Source organism: Chamaea fasciata, unplaced genomic scaffold, assembly GCF_029207755.1.
Source record: "Chamaea fasciata isolate MVZ Bird 193981 ecotype frontalis unplaced genomic scaffold, bChaFas1.0.hap1 SCAF_23, whole genome shotgun sequence".
Lineage (NCBI taxonomy): Eukaryota > Metazoa > Chordata > Aves > Passeriformes > Sylviidae > Chamaea > Chamaea fasciata.
Genome location: NW_027094108.1, coordinates 7,639,144 through 7,659,235, shown reverse-complemented (window position 1 = coordinate 7,659,235; position 20,092 = coordinate 7,639,144). Strand labels below are relative to the sequence as shown.

At 48.4% G+C, this 20,092-nt stretch overlaps 1 protein-coding gene across 2 annotated transcripts in view; it reads right to left on the bottom strand.

Annotated features, from left to right (window-relative positions):
• Window positions 1-20,092, bottom strand: part of CCDC30 (coiled-coil domain containing 30) — a 41,440-nt gene that overhangs the window by 13,696 nt on the left and 7,652 nt on the right. The window contains exons 2-9 of one of the 2 annotated variants that reach the window (XM_066202930.1): window positions 13,814-13,967; window positions 10,958-11,073; window positions 8,996-9,088; window positions 8,190-8,296; window positions 7,221-7,413; window positions 3,139-3,237; window positions 1,673-1,813; window positions 83-220 (exon numbers count right to left, since the gene is read on the bottom strand). In XM_066202930.1, coding sequence (XP_066059027.1) covers window positions 83-220; window positions 1,673-1,813; window positions 3,139-3,237; window positions 7,221-7,413; window positions 8,190-8,296; window positions 8,996-9,088; window positions 10,958-11,050 — 864 coding nt within the window. In that variant the 5' untranslated portion in view covers window positions 11,051-11,073; window positions 13,814-13,967. Of the gene's footprint in view, window positions 1-82; window positions 221-1,672; window positions 1,814-3,138; window positions 3,238-7,220; window positions 7,414-8,189; window positions 8,297-8,877; window positions 9,089-10,957; window positions 11,074-13,813; window positions 13,968-20,092 lie in introns of those variants that run through there. The other variant, XM_066202931.1, reaches the window with a different exon arrangement.

Below are 20,092 nucleotides of genomic sequence, written 5' to 3'. Positions count from 1 at the left end.
GCTCATTTTTGAGCAACACACCCCAGCAGCTCCTGCCTGCATCAGGTACCACAAGAACTGGGAAATTCTTTCTGTGTCTCACCTCTGGATCTTGCAAAGCACTGTCTTTGGGCAGCTTCTCATGGGATACATCCACAAGATCCCTGCTGGCTGATGTTCTCTGGAGACTCAGGAAGGTGTTTATGTGGCTTGTGAGCTCTGAGTGGGACTCAGGCAAATCCTGGAGAGGAAACAACATAGTCAGTGGATGAAACATACCCTGAAGGACAAGCTCAGGAAAAGATTTCTCCTCTCAAATGTCCAAAAATCTCTTAAAAACAAGAAGAGATTTCCAGGTGACAGAACCCAATGATTTCATGCAAAGCTTGAAAAAAGCTTGTTTCCAGCTTTTTTTTTTTCCCAGTTGGGAAATGATTTATTGCAGTACAGCTGCTCCATCCAAAGGGAATGAGCCCATATGGGAAGATAGGAATCCACCAAATACATGCAAAGGTATCTATGCTAAAGGCTGTTCCAGTCTAACACAGGGCTCTGGATTCCATCTTCTCCTGATCGCTTTGATGGGAAAACAGTCCTTCCTTCAGAGAGACCATGGGCCAGTGGGTGGCTGAATTCCAACCAGACTTTCAGGGATGGATGATTTAGATTCAAAGGTCCCTTGATCATGAGTAGGCTGAACTACTGGAAGGCAAGGGTTAAAAAAGGAAAAAGGACTCTTCCCATTTTCCCCACCATCTCTCAGATCAAACAATTCCTTTCTATGTGTGTATGATAGACTGATCCAGACTCTTTCTCCCAGCCAGACTGTTTTCATCCCAAGCTTTGATCCCAAGTTTCAGCGTAGATTTGTTGCAGCACAACTAAGCCCTGGCCTCTAGATGCCACTGTTCCTCCAGCAGCACCTGAGTCTGTGGAGCTGTGCCAACAGCTCAGGACTTCCATGGATTTTTACTTGGTTTCAAGGAAGTGACAGGACTCACAAACTGATCTAAGGCCTCTCAGAGTGATAAAAAATGAGATCTGTCATGGCTGTGCCCCCCCCTCCACCCATTGCTAGTCTCCCATTGCCAGGTCCCTTTGTCCAGGTCACAGATCTGCCAATCTCCTAAATTTTGACCCTAATTTTCAGCCCTTGCCTTAACAGACCTTGGGCAATTTTGTTGGCACCACTCACTGTCTCTCCTCTGTGGCCCAGCTGGAATACAAGAGTTCAAGCAACATTCCCAGCAGGGAAATCTCCAGCAGTTGATTTAGCACCTTAATTGGTTCAAGCCAAGTGTGCCGAGGCCCTTGGGGAAATCCCAGAAGTGCTGGGATCCCAGCAGGATGTTCATTTAGCTCTGGGGTGTTCAATTCCTGCAATTAATACCTGAGTCTGAAAACTCCCACTCTACCCTCTGGAGAATCAGGGTTTGGCTACAAAGTTGGAATTACTGATTTGGTATTAGATTCAATGGAATGAAAGTAAATTCTGGAGTTAGAGATAATGCCATGACAGCAACTGGACTGAAAAATCTCCACTGAAGGTTTGAAAGTGGCTGGGCTGGACAAATGCATCAAAAGATTCCAGGCAATGAGTTTGAGGGGCCCCTGGGGATGTTTCATGGAGCATCCAAAGGCAGCTGGCTCCTGCAGGGAGTCCCACCACAGGGACTGGTGGGACAGGACATACCTGGCTGCCCAGAACCACCTTGTCAGCCTTCAGATCTTCCCGCAGCAATTCCAGCTCAGATGCCAGTTGCTTTCTCCGTTCTCTCCTCTCTCCCAGTTGACTCCCCAACTTGTCTATTGTTTCCTGGCAGCTTTCCAGCATCTGGAACAAGAAAGGTTGAGAGTCACTACCACAACATCATTTTTTCTACACAGAGAGAAGCAGATTGCAGGAAATGTGTCTTCTAGGAAACAAGGAGAGAAGAAAAACGGTTCTCAAATGTTTTCAGTGGAATTCCTACACCTCTTATTCAGGGCTCGCAGAACCTCCACTGAACCAAAACTCCTTGGGAAGCTTCTCTCCATTTCTGTCTGGCTAACACACCAAGCAGATCCAATTGTTGGGCTGGCAAGGAACAAGTGAACAGGAAAGTTAACCCAGTTAACCTGATGGGAATCAGCTTTAAATATACCTACACATCCCTTGGTTTCTTAACTAAACCTTAAAAAGATTTGAGTACCTTCACTGTAGGAGACAGTCCGAAGATCCCTCATCTGCCTCATGACCATCATCAAGGACAGAGACTGAAACCCCTAAAAAAGACTCTAAAAACCCCAACACAGGAGTTCTGGCCTGGCTGAGATGGGACGTGTGCCAAGTGTTGCCTGCAGGTGTGCTCAATGGAAAAACCTGGCACACACTTCCATCGGAACATCAGAACCTGAGCAGAAACAATGGGCAAGTCATGGTGAATTGACTGCACCTGCTGACGGCTGTACCTGTTCTGGTTAACACTGTACTTGCAGACGGCTGACCTGTTCTGCGTTCTCAAAATGAACACACCGTAATGATTTCCCCACCTTTTGGCCAACTGCTTGTTGCTTCAGAGAGGACTATAAGGACCCCTGAGTTAACTACAGACTTGGTGATCACCCCACGGAAGAAGACAGATCTATTGGCCGGACCACGAGGACTTCGGACCACGAGGATTTCGTCTCTCCGTTGGTAGCTATAACCCACCCCGTCTTTCTCTTTTCTCGCTATCCTTTATTTCCCTTCAAATCCTTCTATCGCATTTGACGTTGGCACTAATAAATGTGCATTTGTTTTGATGAATACTGAAATCCCCTCTGTGGTTTTTTTTGCACTCTGATATCAGCTAACGAACCATCACGACCCCTGCTTGCAGTAGCGGATCATGACATTCACACAGGTAAAAACTTCACACTCATGGGGAGACAACAAACTCCTCAGCTGGCAAAGCTGAAGGCAAGATAACTTCCTAAGGGGAGAATTTTCATGGAGATCACACTGGCTGCTTTTCTACAAAAATCCATCCATCTGCATGAGCTGAGGGACTACTAATCCTCAGGAGAGGGTGACAAAGAACATCCCAAGGGGAAAGAGTCACTTCAGATGGTCATTTAAGATGCTCATTTAAAACATTTCTAAACAGAACAGTTCATTTCCCAAGGAAAAGCTCTCACCTCCTGCATCTCCTGAGCTCCAGATGCCACCTGCTCATTCCCATTCATCTCACTTTTGTTCTTCTGGACCTCAAACAACTCTGTTTCCAAACTGGTGATCTGAACATGGACAAATCCCAAGTTAAAACCAAACCAGAACCCACAACTAAATGCACAACTACTCCTAGGGTGTTCATTGTGCTGTTGTTACAGGATGAGGCCCACGTTGGAAGCAAGGAACAGGAGGAGATGTGCATGGCCAACTCTAGCTCATCCCTCATCCTGTGGCTTCCAAGAAGGAAGGAGCCATCTGGACTCAAGCCAGAAAAAGATGGAATTCTGCTTCTCAAAAGAAGTGGAACAACCCAGGCACATGGTGAAAACTCAAAGCTTCCACACATTGTGGTGCCCCCCAACATGGAGGACCCCAAGACACTCCAGTTTAGGTGCTGGGTCATCCTTGTTCCCTGTGCTTGGAGTGCTGATCTTACCCAAGCAGACGTTCAGCCTGGTCCAACAGGACTCAGGAGTCCCTTCACTGCTCATATGAAGTTTTCAGTCCCTCCAGAAGGGCTCCAAGGACTCAGGATTTGGGACAGAAAAGCACTGACCTCTGTGACCACTGACTTCTGTTCCTCCTGGCATCTCCTGGCAGGTGGGAGTTTGGACAAGATCTCACTCTGCATTTGGATCACTCCCCAAGGGCAGGTGCCCTTGGGGGAAAAAATTATTGGTCCTGAAGTTATAAAGAGCTCAAAGGAGCTCAGAGTAGCCCAAGTAAGGATCATCCCAGAGGAGCAGTTCAGCTTCTCTTTCCCATTAGGAATCCCATAGACCCTTTTCCAAAATCCAAGTCTTGGCACTGGCAGCCCCCTTGCTCCACTGCCAGCAGGAGCCTGGACAGCTTCCTTTTCACTCCTTAGGCTTGAAATCCAGTTTGGGCTTATTTCTAAAACCCCAGGCTGGACTGTCTAACTGCCTGAGCCTGGGTCTCCTGAAATGAGCTGGGACACTGGAGGGAGCTGAAATCCAGCTCCACAGAACCACAGACTGGTTTGGGTTGGAAAGGACCTTAAAGCCCATCCAGTTCCACCCCTGCCATGTGCAGGGATATCTTCCTCTATCCCAGGTTGCTCCAAGCCCCATTTAACCCGGCCCTTGACACTTCCAGGGGTGGGGAAGCCACAGCTTCTCTGACAACATGTCCAGGGCCTCCCCACCCTCACAGCCAAGAAATTCTTCCTCATATGTAATCCCAAAGCCGAAGAAGTACCAAATCCCTGCCAATCCCAATCCATTTCCAAAGCAGCACCTCAAAGCCCCTGAGCTTTGCTCTCCCTGATGAGTTCCTGGTACCAACTAAGTCTGCTGGAACTCCCAGTCCCTGCTGGAGTGGTCTCCAACACACAGGAAAGCTACTGCTACACTGCTTTTTAAATCATAGATACGAGCTCATCAACGTGTTAAAATGTATTAAAAGTGGGGTGAAACACCCAGACCTCTCACAGAAGAGCTAAAGGACAAATCCCTCTCCTTTTGCATGACTGGATGATAATTTGGGGTTCAGTAACACCTTGGAGCTCCAAAAGGGATCTAAAATGCAAAACACACCTATCCTCCTCACCCCCAGCCAGCCTTTGGTCAGAAGCTGATACTCAGCAATGCATTTCTTTATTCTCCCTCCAAGCCATTAACTTTTAAGCACTTGATTTGCGCTCCAAAATTCCATGCCAGCAGCAGAACAATCCTCACGCTGTATCCTGCTGTCCTGGTCCTGAGTCACAGCCTGACCAGCCAAGGCTTCTGCAGCTGTGCCAGAACCAAAAACCCTCCCAAGTCCTTCCCAGCCGAGGCAGGATTGGCAAACACCCAGGACCACTGCCTTCCCCAGGCTCCAGCCCCTTCCCTCCTGATCTCCAGGGCTCTCAAAGCCCCCTGGGAATGCAGGACACAGCTCAGCAACCTCCATCCAAGGGTTAAAACCCACGTCCTCGTCTATCCTGCCTCTGCTCTCAGGCCCTGCATCCCTCAAAATGGTTCTTTTCCAGCTGCAGCAGCTGCCAAGCCTCTGCAGACAAAATGCCTCATATCTTCTTGTCTCCTGAGTATGGCATTCCCAGGGATCTGTGTGACAATCCACAGAGCAAAGCAGGGATTTGTCCAAGCTAAAAATATACTGTGTTTGATCTTTGGAGGGCTGTGTTCACTCTGGTCCAAAGGGGAAGAGTTTGGTGCAAGCTGAACAAGCCTCAAGTTAAACCAAAGCACTTCCATGGTGGACAGACCCCTTTCCATCCCATCCCAGAGCCCATGGCTCCTCTGAGACAGGAGACAAACATGGTGCCACTGGCACCCTCATTAAGGTATTTGAACTTGCCTTCAACCTCTTTTTAGAGGCTTTTCCAGAGGCAACTGACTGGGAATTCCTCATCTCTTCCTTTGAACAATCCAGCTTGGAGTTGTGTATCCATGTGGGATACGCTGGTACCATCTCCGACACCACGCTTTAACCCAACACCAGGCATTAGGTCACTCATTCCTCACAGAAATCCGGGCAGGGAGTGCTAAAACCTCACCTCAGAAATCCCCTAGGGACACTCTGGACTGGTGCAGCTGCCAGTCAGGAAAGATGGACCAATCCAGGCCCACTGCAGAGAGAATTTCCAGCACAGACAGAGGGCAGAGGACAAGAGCCTCAGCAAGGAAGAGTTCCTGGCCAGGCAGCAGAGCCTCCACCCATGGGAAACGACTCCCTCAGCCAGCCTTTGTGGAGAGAATCCCACCTACCTACCCGGCCAGACCAAAGTCTGTTTTTCTCTTTTCTCTCTGGCTGTAAATTCTCCAGCTGCTCCCTCTGTAAGGGATCAGGTGCCCTGGCAGTGATGCTCCACACAAAATTTTCCCTGGGGAAGCAGTGCCAACCCAGCCTCTAGTGCCAACCCAGCCTCTAGTGCCAGTGCTCCTCACCCCAGAGGGATGGAGAGTCCCTCCAGAAAACTGAGGCTAAAAACCTGACAAAGGCAGCATCAGCCTGAGAGGCTTCAGCCACAATTTACTCTTGCTCAGAGGATGAAGGTGGCTCTGCAGGTGCTCAAGGAGGCCCCCAGTGTTGCCACGGTTCTGGAAAAACAGATGTTTAATAAGCCTTTCATATTTGTTCCCAAAGGTTCCCATTTGTCACATGCAAATAATAAAGAATTTCTATCCACCTCCTGAAGTCAAAGCATGATTTGAGTGGACTTGTCCTATTAAGAGGAATAGATCTAGGTTACCCTGGGATGAGGGTACCCAAAATCAAGTAGAATCCAAGTTAGGAAGATGCTGCTGATGTCACATCTTGATCAAGATTGAACAGAGCCTCTCAAGATGGATCTCAAGAGCTCTTCCAAGAGAGGTGTGCAGGCCCACCGACAAGCAGCTGCTGCACAACAGGACTGAAAAAACTCCCTGTCCCTCAACTTGTGTGTTCAGAGGAATGTTCCAGGCCTTTACACTCAGCACTGTTCGACACATCTCCAAAATCCTGTCCATGGGGAAAAGCCAAAGTGCAATCTTCTGCCACGAGAACACTCAACAGATATTTCCTGGGATCAAGGAGCATCACTATCCCAGACAGTAGGGTCAGATGCAATATTAGGAAGGAATTCCTCCCTGTGAGGGTGGTGAGGCCCTAGCACAGGCTGCCCAGAGAAGCTGTGGCTGTCTCTGGATCCCTGGAATTGTCCAAGACCAGGCTGGACAGGGACTGGAGCAACCTGGGATAGTGGAAGGTGTCCCTGCCCATGGCAGGGGGTGGGACTCAATGGGCTTTATGGTCCCTTCCCAGTCTGGGAATCTGAGAGGGGGAACAGCAGATGGAAAAGACAACACTGCCATAACACCAGGGAATCTGCACTTCCAACCAAGAGTCATTCACTCCCTGCTGGGATTCTTTCATTCCCCCTTCTCTCCCAAACTGGCAGGTTTTTCTGGCTGTTTTTCCTGTCAAACTAAACACAGCAGAGTGCAGGGCCAGGTCAAACATAATTCTATTTTTCCAATCAGAGAGAAAAGTAGATGGAATGAAAGAAATCCAAACCTTGTTTCTCCTATTCCTTACTCACTTTCTGATGCAGTCCGTCCACCTCGCTCTCCAGCTGTTGCTTCTCTTGCTTGTTTTGGATCTGTGTCTCTCCCAGAATTGATTCCAGCTCCTCATTGCAGTCAACCAAATCCTCACGTTCCTGCTCCAGTTTTTGCAGCTTGTGAAGGAGCTGGGAATTCCCGCCCTCAATGTTCTCCATGGCTTCATGGCACCTGCACACCAAAACCCGGCATCACCAAGGCTGGAACTGCATCCCAACTGCTCCCCACCAGCGAGGAAAAGCCGAGGTTTTCCTCACACTCTCCTACTGATTTCCAGTCTCACATCCAGCATGGCCTGTGCCTGTTCTTATTTAGATGGAAATTAGGGGTGATGGAATCTACACAAGAAATTATGGTCTGGGCAGGAAACAGGTCAGGCATGAGGTTGACAACAGCAGAGAGACAACAGCAAATTCAGCTGCTTGAGGTGGAGAACAAACTTGAGAATCTGAAGGAAAAAGAGCCAGAGGGATAGGATCAGCCCCCCTTTCTTCCCTGAACCTGCCAGAAGAGATGCAGCAGCTCCTGAGCAGATATTGGGAGAACAAAGCTTTGAATTCCCTTGAATTCTATTCCCTGTTTACATACTTATGATTGAAAGCCAGGTGTTTTGGTGAATTCCTAGAGAGTGACCAAATCCAAAGAAAACTTTCTAGCACCAAAACAGGTTTAAAAACAACATTTTTGTCTGTGGAGAGTCCCAAAAGCCCAACTCTCTTCTTTTAGGAAAGCAACAAACTGGAGGAAGTCTCAGCATTTAACTGGAGGAAGTGATTCCCCAGGACTGCATCTCCTCCAAATTTTCCCATTTGGAAGCAGAAGAACAAAGTCCAAAAGAGTATTTAAAACAATTCAATAATGAAATAATCCTGCAAGAGAGAGGACCAGAGGCAGAGCACCAGGAACCAGTGGAAGTACAAGGGGTGAAGGATTTTTACACCTCTCACCTTTCGTGGAGAGTTTCAACACCCTGATCTCCACGTTCCTGATACAGGGCAGTTCTGCTGGCACTAGTGTCTCCATCAGCTCCTGCTTCTTCCCATGCGCCCTGTGCCTGAGAGAAAATCAATATTAGCACAGAACTAGGATTAAGATCCCAGAATCCCAGGATGGATTGGGTTGGAAGGACCTTAAAGCTCATCCTGTTCCATATGCAGGGACACTTTCCTCTATTCAAGGTTGCTACAAGCCCAGTCCAACCTGGCCTTGGACACTGCCAGGGATCCAGCCACAGCTTCTCTGAGCAACCTGTGCCAGGGCCTCACCACCCCCACATCCAGGAATTCCTTCCCAATATCCCATCTGACCCTGCCCTCTGGCAGTGGAAAGCCATTCCTCCTTGTCCTGGCACTCCAGACCCTTGTCCCAAGTCCCTCTCCATATCTCTTGGAGTCCCTTTAGGTACTGGAAGGGACTCTGACATCTCCCTGCAGCCTTCTCTTCTCCAGATAAACACCCCCAGCTTTCCCAGCTTGGCTCCAGAGCAGAGGGGCTCCAGCCCCTGGAGCATCTCCTTGGCCTCCTCACCCAGCTCCAACAGCTCCACATCTTTCCCATGTGAGGACAGAGTGATTCCAAGGCCACCTGTGTCTCTCAGAAATAAAACACATAAGCCATGTCAGCTTCATCCCTCACCCCTAGGAGCAAAATCCTCCAAACCCAGAACATTAAGGTTCTCATGAACAGCTAGGGTCTGGGATACAGCAGGGACCCTGTTTTTCTGGAATGACAAAGAAAGAGCCCTTGGAAACACCTGCAGCGAGGCCATTCTGACTCCTTCGGCCGGTGGAGGCTCTGGCCTCTCACTTCGCTGGTACTCACAGATCTCCTCCTTGAGCTGCTCCACCTGCAACACAAAACACCTGCTTTGAGTTTTGGTGTACATTCCATTTTCATATTTATTACTAATTTATTATTATTCCTTATCCTGAGGGATTGGTTGAGATCCTGTGGCTGCTCCAGCTGCTGAGTGGCCTCAGACAAGGAGCAGCAAAAGTGGGAATGCTGCTGCTCCAATCCATTAAAGGGTGATTTTCCTGAATTTATTTCACTTCCTGACCACACCCACATTGTGTCAGATTCCAATTTCTATTTCTGAGGACATCTTTCAGTGTCTTCCATCCATGGGATCAATGGAATTCCATTAATGGCAGCAGCTCTTTACCCCACAGTCTCAGCTCAATCCCAGGCCAACTGCCCAGCCTGTTCCTCCCCTACTCTTCATAACCCACAGGCAAGGAAACACCTTTCAGGACACAGAGCTGCTGTAGTAGGAAACAAAGCACATTTTCTACTACTATAAATTAAAAATTCGGGGCTTCCCAAGTTCTGTGCCAACAGTTAAACCCCATTGCTAAGGAATAAAGGGAATTTGCTTTTAGCTTAACATGTGGCTGGTACTGATCTTAGTCTGGCTACATTTTCTCCTGTTCAGTGACCACAATATGTTACATATGTCCGTTTTTGGGGGGGTTTTTTTGGCTATATAGACCTATATATAGATATATAAATGAATAGATTTTAATATTATATTTCTACTTTTTTATAAGCTATACATACACTTGTGTATCCATAACAACTGAAAGAAGCAATGTCCTACAGCAAGGAAAACATTATTTGGAATTAAAAAAAAGAAAAAAAACAGAGGAATTTGAACTAAGTTATAGTTTTTTGCAGCTTCAGAAACAGACTGTTCTATAAATAACAAGGTTTGAGGTGACAGACATGGAAAAACCAGCAACTTTTTTAAACGCAAGAAACAAAACTACAAAAAATTCTGTACTATAAAAAACACTGTAAAATTCTGAACACCTCAAGTGGGAATAAATCCCATTCAAGATATTATCTGTTAAATATTATTTGAAAAGTATCTTCTCAGAGATACATCTATTAATTTAGCAATACTCATTTGACATGAGAGAAGTGCAAGACAGCCAAGAGCTCTTAGTGCCGGGATGGCAGAGGCAATCCCGAGCTCTCAAAGGCTGATCTAAGGAAATCAGGAGATAAGAACAGCAGCAGCTTTTGTGCCCAATTTTACATTTTAATAGGAAGCAGACTCTTCCACCCCTTCCCTGTTGGTAACCTCAGTAAGGAATTATCTGGTCAATAGCTCCTTAATTGTTGCTTAATTCTAGGTGGCATTTAGAGAATCCTGGCTATGTAACACCAACCATTTAACCAACAGTAATGTAAGTCATTCCATTAAGAGAACCCATAGAAAATAAGCAGATCAATCAATGTGGCTGAGTTTAAAACCAAAGGGGCTGAGAGGGATCAAAAATAAGCATAAATTTCAAATGGATTTCAAACCAGCTGGTGCGAGTTTTAGGCTAAACTTAGGTAAACTGAAGTCTTTAATCAAGTCCAGGGAAAGGCATGTGTTCCTACTCTGTTTACACACCTGAGCTGGGGTTAACACCAACCAGGAGCAGGGAGCTGATCCCTCTCCATGAGCACACAAAAATGTGTCCCAAAGTCACCACTCAGTTGGAGTCCCTCAAACTCTTCCTGCATGGAAGGAAGTTCCCATAGCTGCATTCTGCCTATTTCCTGAATTTTACTGCTCCATGAACCATAATGTAGCCAAACTGCAGCTCTGGAAAGACCGGGCATACAACAGAGAGCGGAAAAGGCAAGGCAGGGCAGGTTTGGGAACAGGGATGACTTCCAGGAGCCAGTCCAGGATTGTTGGCTTGGCTTGGTGGATCCTCACCAGCTCCAGGAACGCTCTCCTCTCCAGGTCAAGCGTCTGGACCCGTGCCCGCAGCGCCAGGATCTCCTTGTCCAGCCGGCTGTTGTGCTCCATGGCCCTCTGGAGTTCAGTCCTGTCTGGAGACAGCAGCACCAGGAAAGCGGTCACTGGCTTGGCCCTGCCTGGCCCACACTCCACGCACGGATTCCAGGCTGATTCCACACATGGGAAAGGTGGGAGGCGGCATGGACATGTCCCACATCCACTGGAAACACATCCCACATCCATGAGGGAACACATCTCACATCCACTTACAAATAAATCCTGCATCCAGTGGGAATACATCTCACATGCATGTGGTAATACATCTTCATGGAACACATCCACATGGGACACACCTATGTAGGAACACATCCCACATCCACGCCCTCTCTCTCCCACAGCAAAGGCTGATATCCCTGGAGATCCAGGTTCAACTCCCTATCATTATTCCAGGGATACAGTTTACCTCTAAATCACAGAGGTAAACTGCATTTAAATCGCTCACCTCATCTAATATTGGTTTCACTTTCTCTTTGGAAAACCCCAACAACCACATTATGAATTTTCACCATAAAATCCATCATGGCCATGAACAGGAACACAATCCCAGCCAACGTATCTGTGTTGTCCACACATTAAAATTTAATGGAGTAGCCACAACTGAAAAAACTGCATACCAATTTTTCTATGGATCAATGAATAAATTAATCCCAACACCAACTAATGTAGATTCCCAGTATTTCCAGAGCAGGAATAGGAAAAGGTGTTTGCACTAGGAGTACACACTGAGGACACAATGGTATCCCCCGTCTCAGGAGACAATTTTCCTTAGAGAAAAGGGAAGAAATATTTTTCCCTTTTCAGCTTAACACGGGGCACAGGAAATGTTAGTTTAAATTTGACTTCTATTGAGGCAAAAAAATTAAACAAATCTACTTTTTGGTTCCAATTTGGAAAAAGCAACAAATACCTTTTTCAAACAGGGGTTCTGATACTGGATTTTCAGTTGTGCCATTTAAAGTAAAAAGAAAAGAACATCTTCACAGAATCACAGAATAGGTTGGGTTGGAAGGGGACCTTGAAGATCATTTCGTTCCAACCCCCATCTTCCACCAGAATGGAAATATTACTCAAAAGCCTGTTGATTGCTACACAAATTGATTATAAAATTATACCAAAATGACTAAAAGCTTGCCAAAAGGATAATAAAATTCCAGCTCTTTTGCTCTTGCAAAAATCCTGACCACCCCTATTTTCCTATTCCTTCTCTTGTTTTTCCCTCACAGCTGCATTCAGGGATGACCACAGGAGTGATTCCACAAGGACAACAGTGTTTGGATGTGGCAGCCCAGTTCTGCTTTGGAAAAACCCTGCAACATTCCTTATGCACTTTGTTAAATACCATTTAAAGCCCTCCCTCACCAAAATCGCATTAACTGGGCTCAAACTGGTCAGGAATTCTTCCCTCCAATTCACACAAGTTATCACTGAATCAAAATATGCTGTTTAAGGGGGTTTTATTAAAGGTGAGTGACTCTGGTTTAGGTTTTTAGTAGCAAATCAATTGATTCCCAGAGCACTTGGCTCCGAGCTTGCTGGGAAGAGAAGCCGCGCGGAGATACAAAAGCAGGGAAGCCACTGGAATGTTGTCACCCTCATTTTGGACACACAGCACAACAAACCCCAGAGACAAAACAAGCATTAAACCCTTACTCACATTTTGTAAAGCCTTGTATTCATCTAACACCTCAGAAACCACAGATTTCCCTGAGCAGACTATGATCCATGGGAGTCCCAGGCTGGAGCCTGTCCGTGCTCCAGCATCAGCACTGGAGCTGCCACATCACTCACCCCATCCCTGGGGATTATGGATCGATCCTAACCAAGTGCGGGGATAGAAAGGCTGGGAGTGATGGGGCTGGAGGCTGGAGAGGAGCTGCTGGGGCTGGAGAGGAGTCGACAGGGCTGGAAAGGAGCTGACAGGGCTGGAAAGAAACTCTCAGGTCCTGGTATTGTGTGTGAGCTCCAAGGGGAGCCCCAGGACCAGCAATTCTGCCCCAAACCTGCCCCAGGTAGTGCCAGTCTCCTGAAGGGAGCTGGTCCCTGCAAAGGCACATGGGGCTGGGATTAGTCTCCTCATCCCAGGTGCTGTTCTCCAATGAAATTCTGCATCACAGATTTGGAGACAATGCAAAGAATCCCCCAAAAGAGCATCCAGACACCTGTGTGTCGCTAAGGACATTTTCCACAGACACTTCAAGAGCAGCTTTACCATGTCTCCCTCCAGAAAACTGTTTATTTCTACAGTCAGAATTTATAAAAAAACCCTACTAATAAAGACCACTTCAGGGCTGGCCAACAGTTATTTCAAGAAAGAGGTGAAAGGAATGTTCTCAGCACGAACAATGTACACAGTCAATTCCCCACTGCTGCACTTGAAAAGGATTCTATGGAGGCGACATCCCAAACAGTACCTGGAGGACCCTGGGATAAGAGGTCCAGCTCTACTAAGTAACCCTGTGCACATAGTAATTCAGCTACTCTACTTCCAGACCAAATCATCAACCCCTCTCCATCCCCTCCCAGGGCAGAAAGCTCTCCCTGGAGGAAATTCCCAGAGATAGGAAATTCATCCAGACTGTGCAGCTGCATCACAGATCAGAGAAGCCCAGTCTCAGAATTAATGGATTTTTGCTAACGACTGCATTCCCACCTCCTAGGGAGCAGGCTGACTCCTGGCACTAATTTTCCCACATTCCAAGAAGAGAGGACAGACTGGCCCCCACTTCTCAGGGCTGAGCGCAGGCTGAGAGTGGCCACCAGAGCATCGCTTACTTGCTCCACTCTGCTCTTTGCTCGGTGTATCCAGCCCCTCTGCTGCCCGCTGGATATCTTCCTGCGACACCACCAGCCTCTGTGGGGCCTCATCCAGATCTCCCACAACTCTGGCAGGCAGTGTTGGCTCCCCCTCCAGCTCTTCCCTGCAGAACTGAAGCACAAGGGTTAATGTGCCAATAGAAATGAGGAACCCTGGGGGAATGTGACCAAGGCAGAGCTGGTTGTCACCCCCTCCAGACTGGTCCCATTGAGAAAATGTGTATTTCTTCATCTCCAGTGCCAGTTCCGGCACAAACCAAAGTCCCATCAGGCACCCCTGCCGCAAAATGTGAGGTGTTCCCTGGCTCTCAGTAGAAGGGATTATTTCCTGCCCAGGCTGGGCACAGCCTGAGGATGAGGCTGTGACAGTTTGGGCTCTGCATTTTTTTACTGTAAACACAGTAAAAAACCTCCCAGCCTGCTTAAGGACAAATCTGAAATGAGGGAAACCACAAGTGTGATGAGGAGCAGCTGAAGGGGCTCAGCCTGGAGAAGGCTCAGGTGAGACCTTCTGGTTCTCCACAACCTCCTGACTGGAGGGTGCAGCCAACTGGCGGTCAGGCTCTACTCCCAGGAAACAAGGACAGGACAAGAGGGAATGGTGTCAAGCTGTGCTGGGGGTGGGGGGGTTTAGATCAGATATTGGGGAAAATTTCTTCATGGGAAGGGTGGTCAGATGTTGGAATGGGCTGCCCAGGGCAGTGGTGGAGTCACCATCCCTTGGAAGCGTTCAAGGGCCACATCCCTGTGGATGTGGCACTTGGGGACATGGGTGAGTGGAGGCCCTAGCAGTGCTGGGGGAATGGTTGAACTCAGCGATCTGGGAGGGCATTTCCAACCTCGGTGATTCTATGAAATCTCAACTACGAGCCAGCAGGAAAATGTGTATTTCCTTATTTCTGTCTCCCCAGGAAACTGTGTGCATTCCTGCTGCTGTGGGAATTCAGCCCCCAATGCGTGACAGGTGTGAGCAGAGCCGGCCTTGCACACAGAGATGTTCCTGAATAACAGCACCACCACCACACAGCCATGTGTCCCTCAGTACTGCCATATGTCTTTCAGGATCAGTGAGGGGGATTTTCAGTTCCAATGTATCTTGAGTAGAAGGGGTTTTGTTACCATGCCTTGTACTCGACAGGAATGTTTCAACCAGAGTTATCCCATTTCCTTGTGAAAATCCCTCCGTTTTCTAAGCTCCTCCTGGGAGCTCTGGGGGTTCACTATTTTTTTAAGACTTCTGATTTCCTGGGCCTGCCCATGAGAGCTGGAGGACTCAGTTTTGACCAAAGTGTTGGCACTGATTGTGATAGGTTCACTTTGTCAGAGTAACACTGGGAGACTCAGAAGGATTACAGAAAGGCTTGAAATGGAAGAGACTTTAAAGCCCATCCCGTTCCACCCCTGCCATGAGCAAGGACACCTTCCACTATCCCAGGCTGCTCTAACCCCACCCAACCTGGCCTTGGACACTGCCACAGCTTCTCCAAGCAGCCTGCACCAGGGCCTCCCCACCCTCACAGCCAATTCCTCCCACATTCCCCCTTGTCCTGGAACTCCAGATCCTTGTCTAAAGCCCCACTCCAGCTCTCCTGGAGCCCCTTCAGGCACTGGAAGGGGCTGCAAGCCCTCAGAGCATCTCCGTGTCTTCGCTCCAACAGGTCGTTCCTGTGCTGGGGATCTCGGAGCTGGAGCAGCACTGCTGGGGGGGTCTCTTCAGAGAGGAACAGAATCATGATGCTGTTTGGCCTTTGAGGTGCAAACACACACTCCTGGCTCATGTCCAGCTTTTGATCCACAAGAACGCCCAAATCCATCCCGCAGGGCTGCTCTCCATGAATTCCTCCCCTAGCCTGTGCTTGTTCTCAGACTGCCCCAACCCAAGCACAGGGACTTGAACTCCAGGAGCTTCCCTGGACCACTGCTCCACATCCCTCTTTTTTTATGGAGTTACACATTCCTGCTCCACTGCATCTACACTGAGGGGGTCCTAAGGCTCAGCACATAGGTTGCCATTGATATTTGGCACTTCAGAGGGTGTGAGCTAGCCCTTGCCATGAATCCAGAAGGCATTTCCCTATGGATTTCATGGAGCTGACCACACAGAGAGACAGATTGTATCCCGCCTTTCTGCTTTCCTGGAGATGCAATAAAACAATCAATTCTGCTTGAGGAGTCTGGCTAAAAGCTGAATTCATCCTTGTACCAGACAGGAACATGTCTGGCCCTTCATTCCAAGAGTGGAACAGGTCAGCTGGGAACAAGCAAGGCCGCACATTCCAGTAAATAGAGTAAGAGGAGCAATTAACACATTAACCTGTAACACTAATGGTTCTGCAAAACAAGTGGGATGCTGCTGGGAACAATGGAGTGTTTAATCAACAGTTTCTGCTCCACAGGCAGGGACAGCAATGACATCACTGGGGAGAGTAATCAGACCTGTCAGGGAGACTGTTTTCTGGGAAAACACATCTCCAGTGTGTCCTTCACCTGATTAAAAACACAGAAAGAGTGCAAGAAATGTGGAGAAGCTGTGGCTGATTGTGTAAACAAAAAGTATTAGATTTGTAACAATTCATGGAAGCATTCCAGACCAGGTTGGAGCAATGTGGTCTAGTGGAAGGTGTCCCTGGTCACTTCCAATCCAAACTGTTGTGTGATTCCATTCCTGTCAGCAGGAAGAAGCAGAAAGCAACAAGAGAAGGAGCCCTGACCCCTATTTGAGGTCTTGCTCCCTCCTCACTGCTTGGGACCTTAGGGACAAACAGCAGCTCCCAGAATCCCAGAGCACTCCTGGACTCCAGTTCCATGGAAACATCTCCGTAAGTCAGGACTAGGCAGAAAGTGGTGGCCTTGGAACCACAGAATCAGAATATGCTGAGCTGAAAGGGAACCACAAGGATCATCCTGTCCAACCCCTGGCCCTGCACAGACACCCCAACAATCCCACCCTGGGCATCCCTGGCAGCGCTGTCCAAATGCTCCTGGAGCTCTGGCAGCCTCGGGGCCGTGCCCATTCCCTGGGGAGCCTGGGCAGTGCCCAGCACTCTCTGGGAGGAAGAATCTTTTCCTAATATCCAACCTAACCCTCCTTGGCACAGTTCCAGCTGCTCCCTCAGATCCTGGCCCTGCTGACAAAGAGTAGAGACTGGAGCTGCCCCTCAGGAGAAGCTGCAGTCACCAGTGAGCTCTGCCCTCAGCCTCCTCTCCTCTGGCTGAACCCAGAGAAAGTCATTCTTGCCCAGTAAAGATCCTTACACCAAGCACATCATAAACTCCTCAACACAGGATTACAATTAATCCATTTCACTGTCCCGGTGCAGACATGGGAGTAAATCAAGTGCAAAGTGTGAGAATTAAGAAGGGCACTGACTTAGAATCCTGGAATCCCAGACTTGTTTGGTGTTGGAAGGGATCTTAAAGCTCATCCCCATTCCACCCCCTACCATGGGCAGGGACACCTTCCACTATCCCAGGCTGCTCCAAGCCCTGTCCAACCTGGCCTTGGACACTCCCAGGGATGGGGCAGCCACAGCTGCTCTGGGCACCCTGTGCCAGGATCTCACCACCCTCACAGACAGGAATTCCCACCCAATATCCAATCTAGACATACTTTGTCAGTTTTAAACCATTCCCCCTTGTCCTGGCATTCCAGACTCTCCTAAATACTTTCACTCAATCTTTCTTGTTGCTCCTTCAAGTATTTCAGCCCCAAGACTCCACAGCGGCCTCAGAGACAGGAGACACAATTTTCATTACAGAAATATGCTCAAGATATTCCTTCACAGCTCTCAGGCGGCCAGAGCCATGGAGTAGGAGATGCCTGGAGCCCATCAATTATGCTGTGGGATTCCAGCTGCCGGGCTGCCACTTCCAGCTTTCTGAGCAGCGTCACCCACTCCACCAGGAAATATGCAACCTGTTCACTGGCAGCACTGCAGGAGATCTGGGATAAACCTTCCTGCTCCAGCATCTTCTCCACCTGCCTCAGATGGGTTTCTTAAGGCAAGGCAAGGCTTGGTGTCAGCAGAGGAGAAACAAAGGGCAGGGTTTCCTGGAGATCTGTCTCAGCTTCTCTAAACATTCCTCACTGCAACAGCCCCATTGCCCCTGGAGCCTAACTGCTCCTCAAGTCTCTCCTGCTTCCCACCTCCCACACTGCTTCCCATTCCCTGCTATCCATTATCTCAGCCCTATTCCCTCTCTCCCAAGGTTTCTCTTCACATACCCTCCCCTGCCTGCCAAGTATGTGATAGGCCCTGCTCCCCCCAGAAGGAGTTCTCCCAACCTGGTTTATCCTCAGTTCCTTCAACCCCAAGTACAGCTTGGTGGAAACTAAATTGATTAAATTAAACAAATGCTGAGAAAACCAGGGAATCATTAAGGTTGAAAAGACCTCCAAGATCATCAGCTCCAACCCTCAGATCATCAAGTCCAACCTTGGAGAGAAACGAACGGATCGACACGGAGTCACAGATGTTTTCTTTGGCAGGAGATACACAAAATACTAAATTGGTCCTAGAGAGCATCACAATTTTCCCAAGGTATGTCCAGGAAGGAGGCAGATCTAAACACCTTTAAGAATTAAACTGCCAGTGCTTCAACATTTATCCAAAAATTATAGCCAGGAAGACTCTGTACTGGGAAAAACCTCCAAACTCAAGGGTCTCTAAGGCAGAAAGGTGATGACAAGACTTGCAGGAGTCAGTTTATGGCTGGGCACCACTGTGTTTGTGCAACCAACTGTTGTTAAAAAGAACCCCTGGTTGGTGTGGTTGGAATTTACCTGCCAGCAGAAAATGAGGAACCTTTGGTGTCTGGCATGATGAGGGCAGCAACTCCTGCATTGGATCCAGCAGCTTGTGGAGCCAGGGGAGGGCTTTTCAAACCCTCCCTGTGTAATTTGTATTAAAACCAAAACCAACAGATTCTAACCAAATTTCTAGCCCAAATGAGATTATAAAGGCTTCCAGGTGCTGTAAGATGGGAAGTGCATGGAGTTGTATAGAGGTAGGAGGGATATTCACACTCTTTTCCTGCTCAAGGATCTAGAGCTGGACAGCAGAGGTTCAGCAGAGCAAATATTCCTCAGATACAGGACATACAGAGCCCTGGACAAGCCTGCCCCTCACTATCACGTACTGATTTAACACAGGACCCAGTGCAAACACATCCCGAGGCTCCGATCGATCCCATGTTTCCACTCCACGCTTTGCAGCCAGCTCCATCCAGTCCTGTGGATGGAAAACACCCTGCGGTTTCCCAGGCGTCTTCCCCAGGGAGACAAAGCACAGCCTGGTCAATACAGGGTCAAACAGGGCTCCCCAGCAGCTTCCTGCCTCAGCAGAGCAAAAAAGGCAGGATCAAAACTGCTCCATGTGCCTTGGGAAGAGCCTATGGTTCACACTAAACTGAACCCCAACCTGCCTGGCAGTTTCCTCTCACAGTTCTGCCAAATCCCAGCTAAAATGAACAGAAACTGCTCTGGGTTATGCCTAGGATGGGACCCCCTGTGCCCTGAACCACCTTCACCTGCCAGCACTCCCCTTGTCCCCAGCCTGTAACACAGTGTGAAGTGGTATCATTTTAGAGCCCAGACAAATTCCAGAGGCTGGAGAGCAAAAAGAATTTGTGAGGATGAGGGGAGTCTGCCCACACAGCACAGGTTACCTATGAGTAAACCCCACTGATTCCTTACAACCTCCTTCCCTCCCTCATCCAATGTCTGGGAAGAGGCAACCCCTGCCCCAGGCACACAACAGCTCCACTGGCGTCTCCCACCTCTGTCCACGCTTGTTTGGAAGCAAATTTTATATTAATATTTGTATTTTCCTACCCCAGGAATACTCTGAGAAACAGCAGCCACCTCACCTTACCACAGCCCTATATCCTCCAGCTCTGCTGGGTGTGTTTAACCAGCCCAGCTGTTACAGAAAACAAGCTGAGACCATAACTGCTTTTTCTTTTTATTCCACTTTTTAAACAAATCCAGGCAGTTCCCCCAGCACTGTGTTTCACTGCCATTCCAGTTGTTTTTCAGGAAGGCTTTTGAGAGCACTATCGATCTGCCCTCCTACAACACCCGGTACATTCAGCAAGAGCATCAGAAACGGATCAGGAATCGCCTGGAGGGAAGGAAAAATGTCACTCTGGGCAGAGGTATCAGATGAGGTGACACTCAGCTCAACAGCCCAGCATCAACCAGCCTTGGCTGCTCCCTGTAGGAGCCTGAAAGCCCGG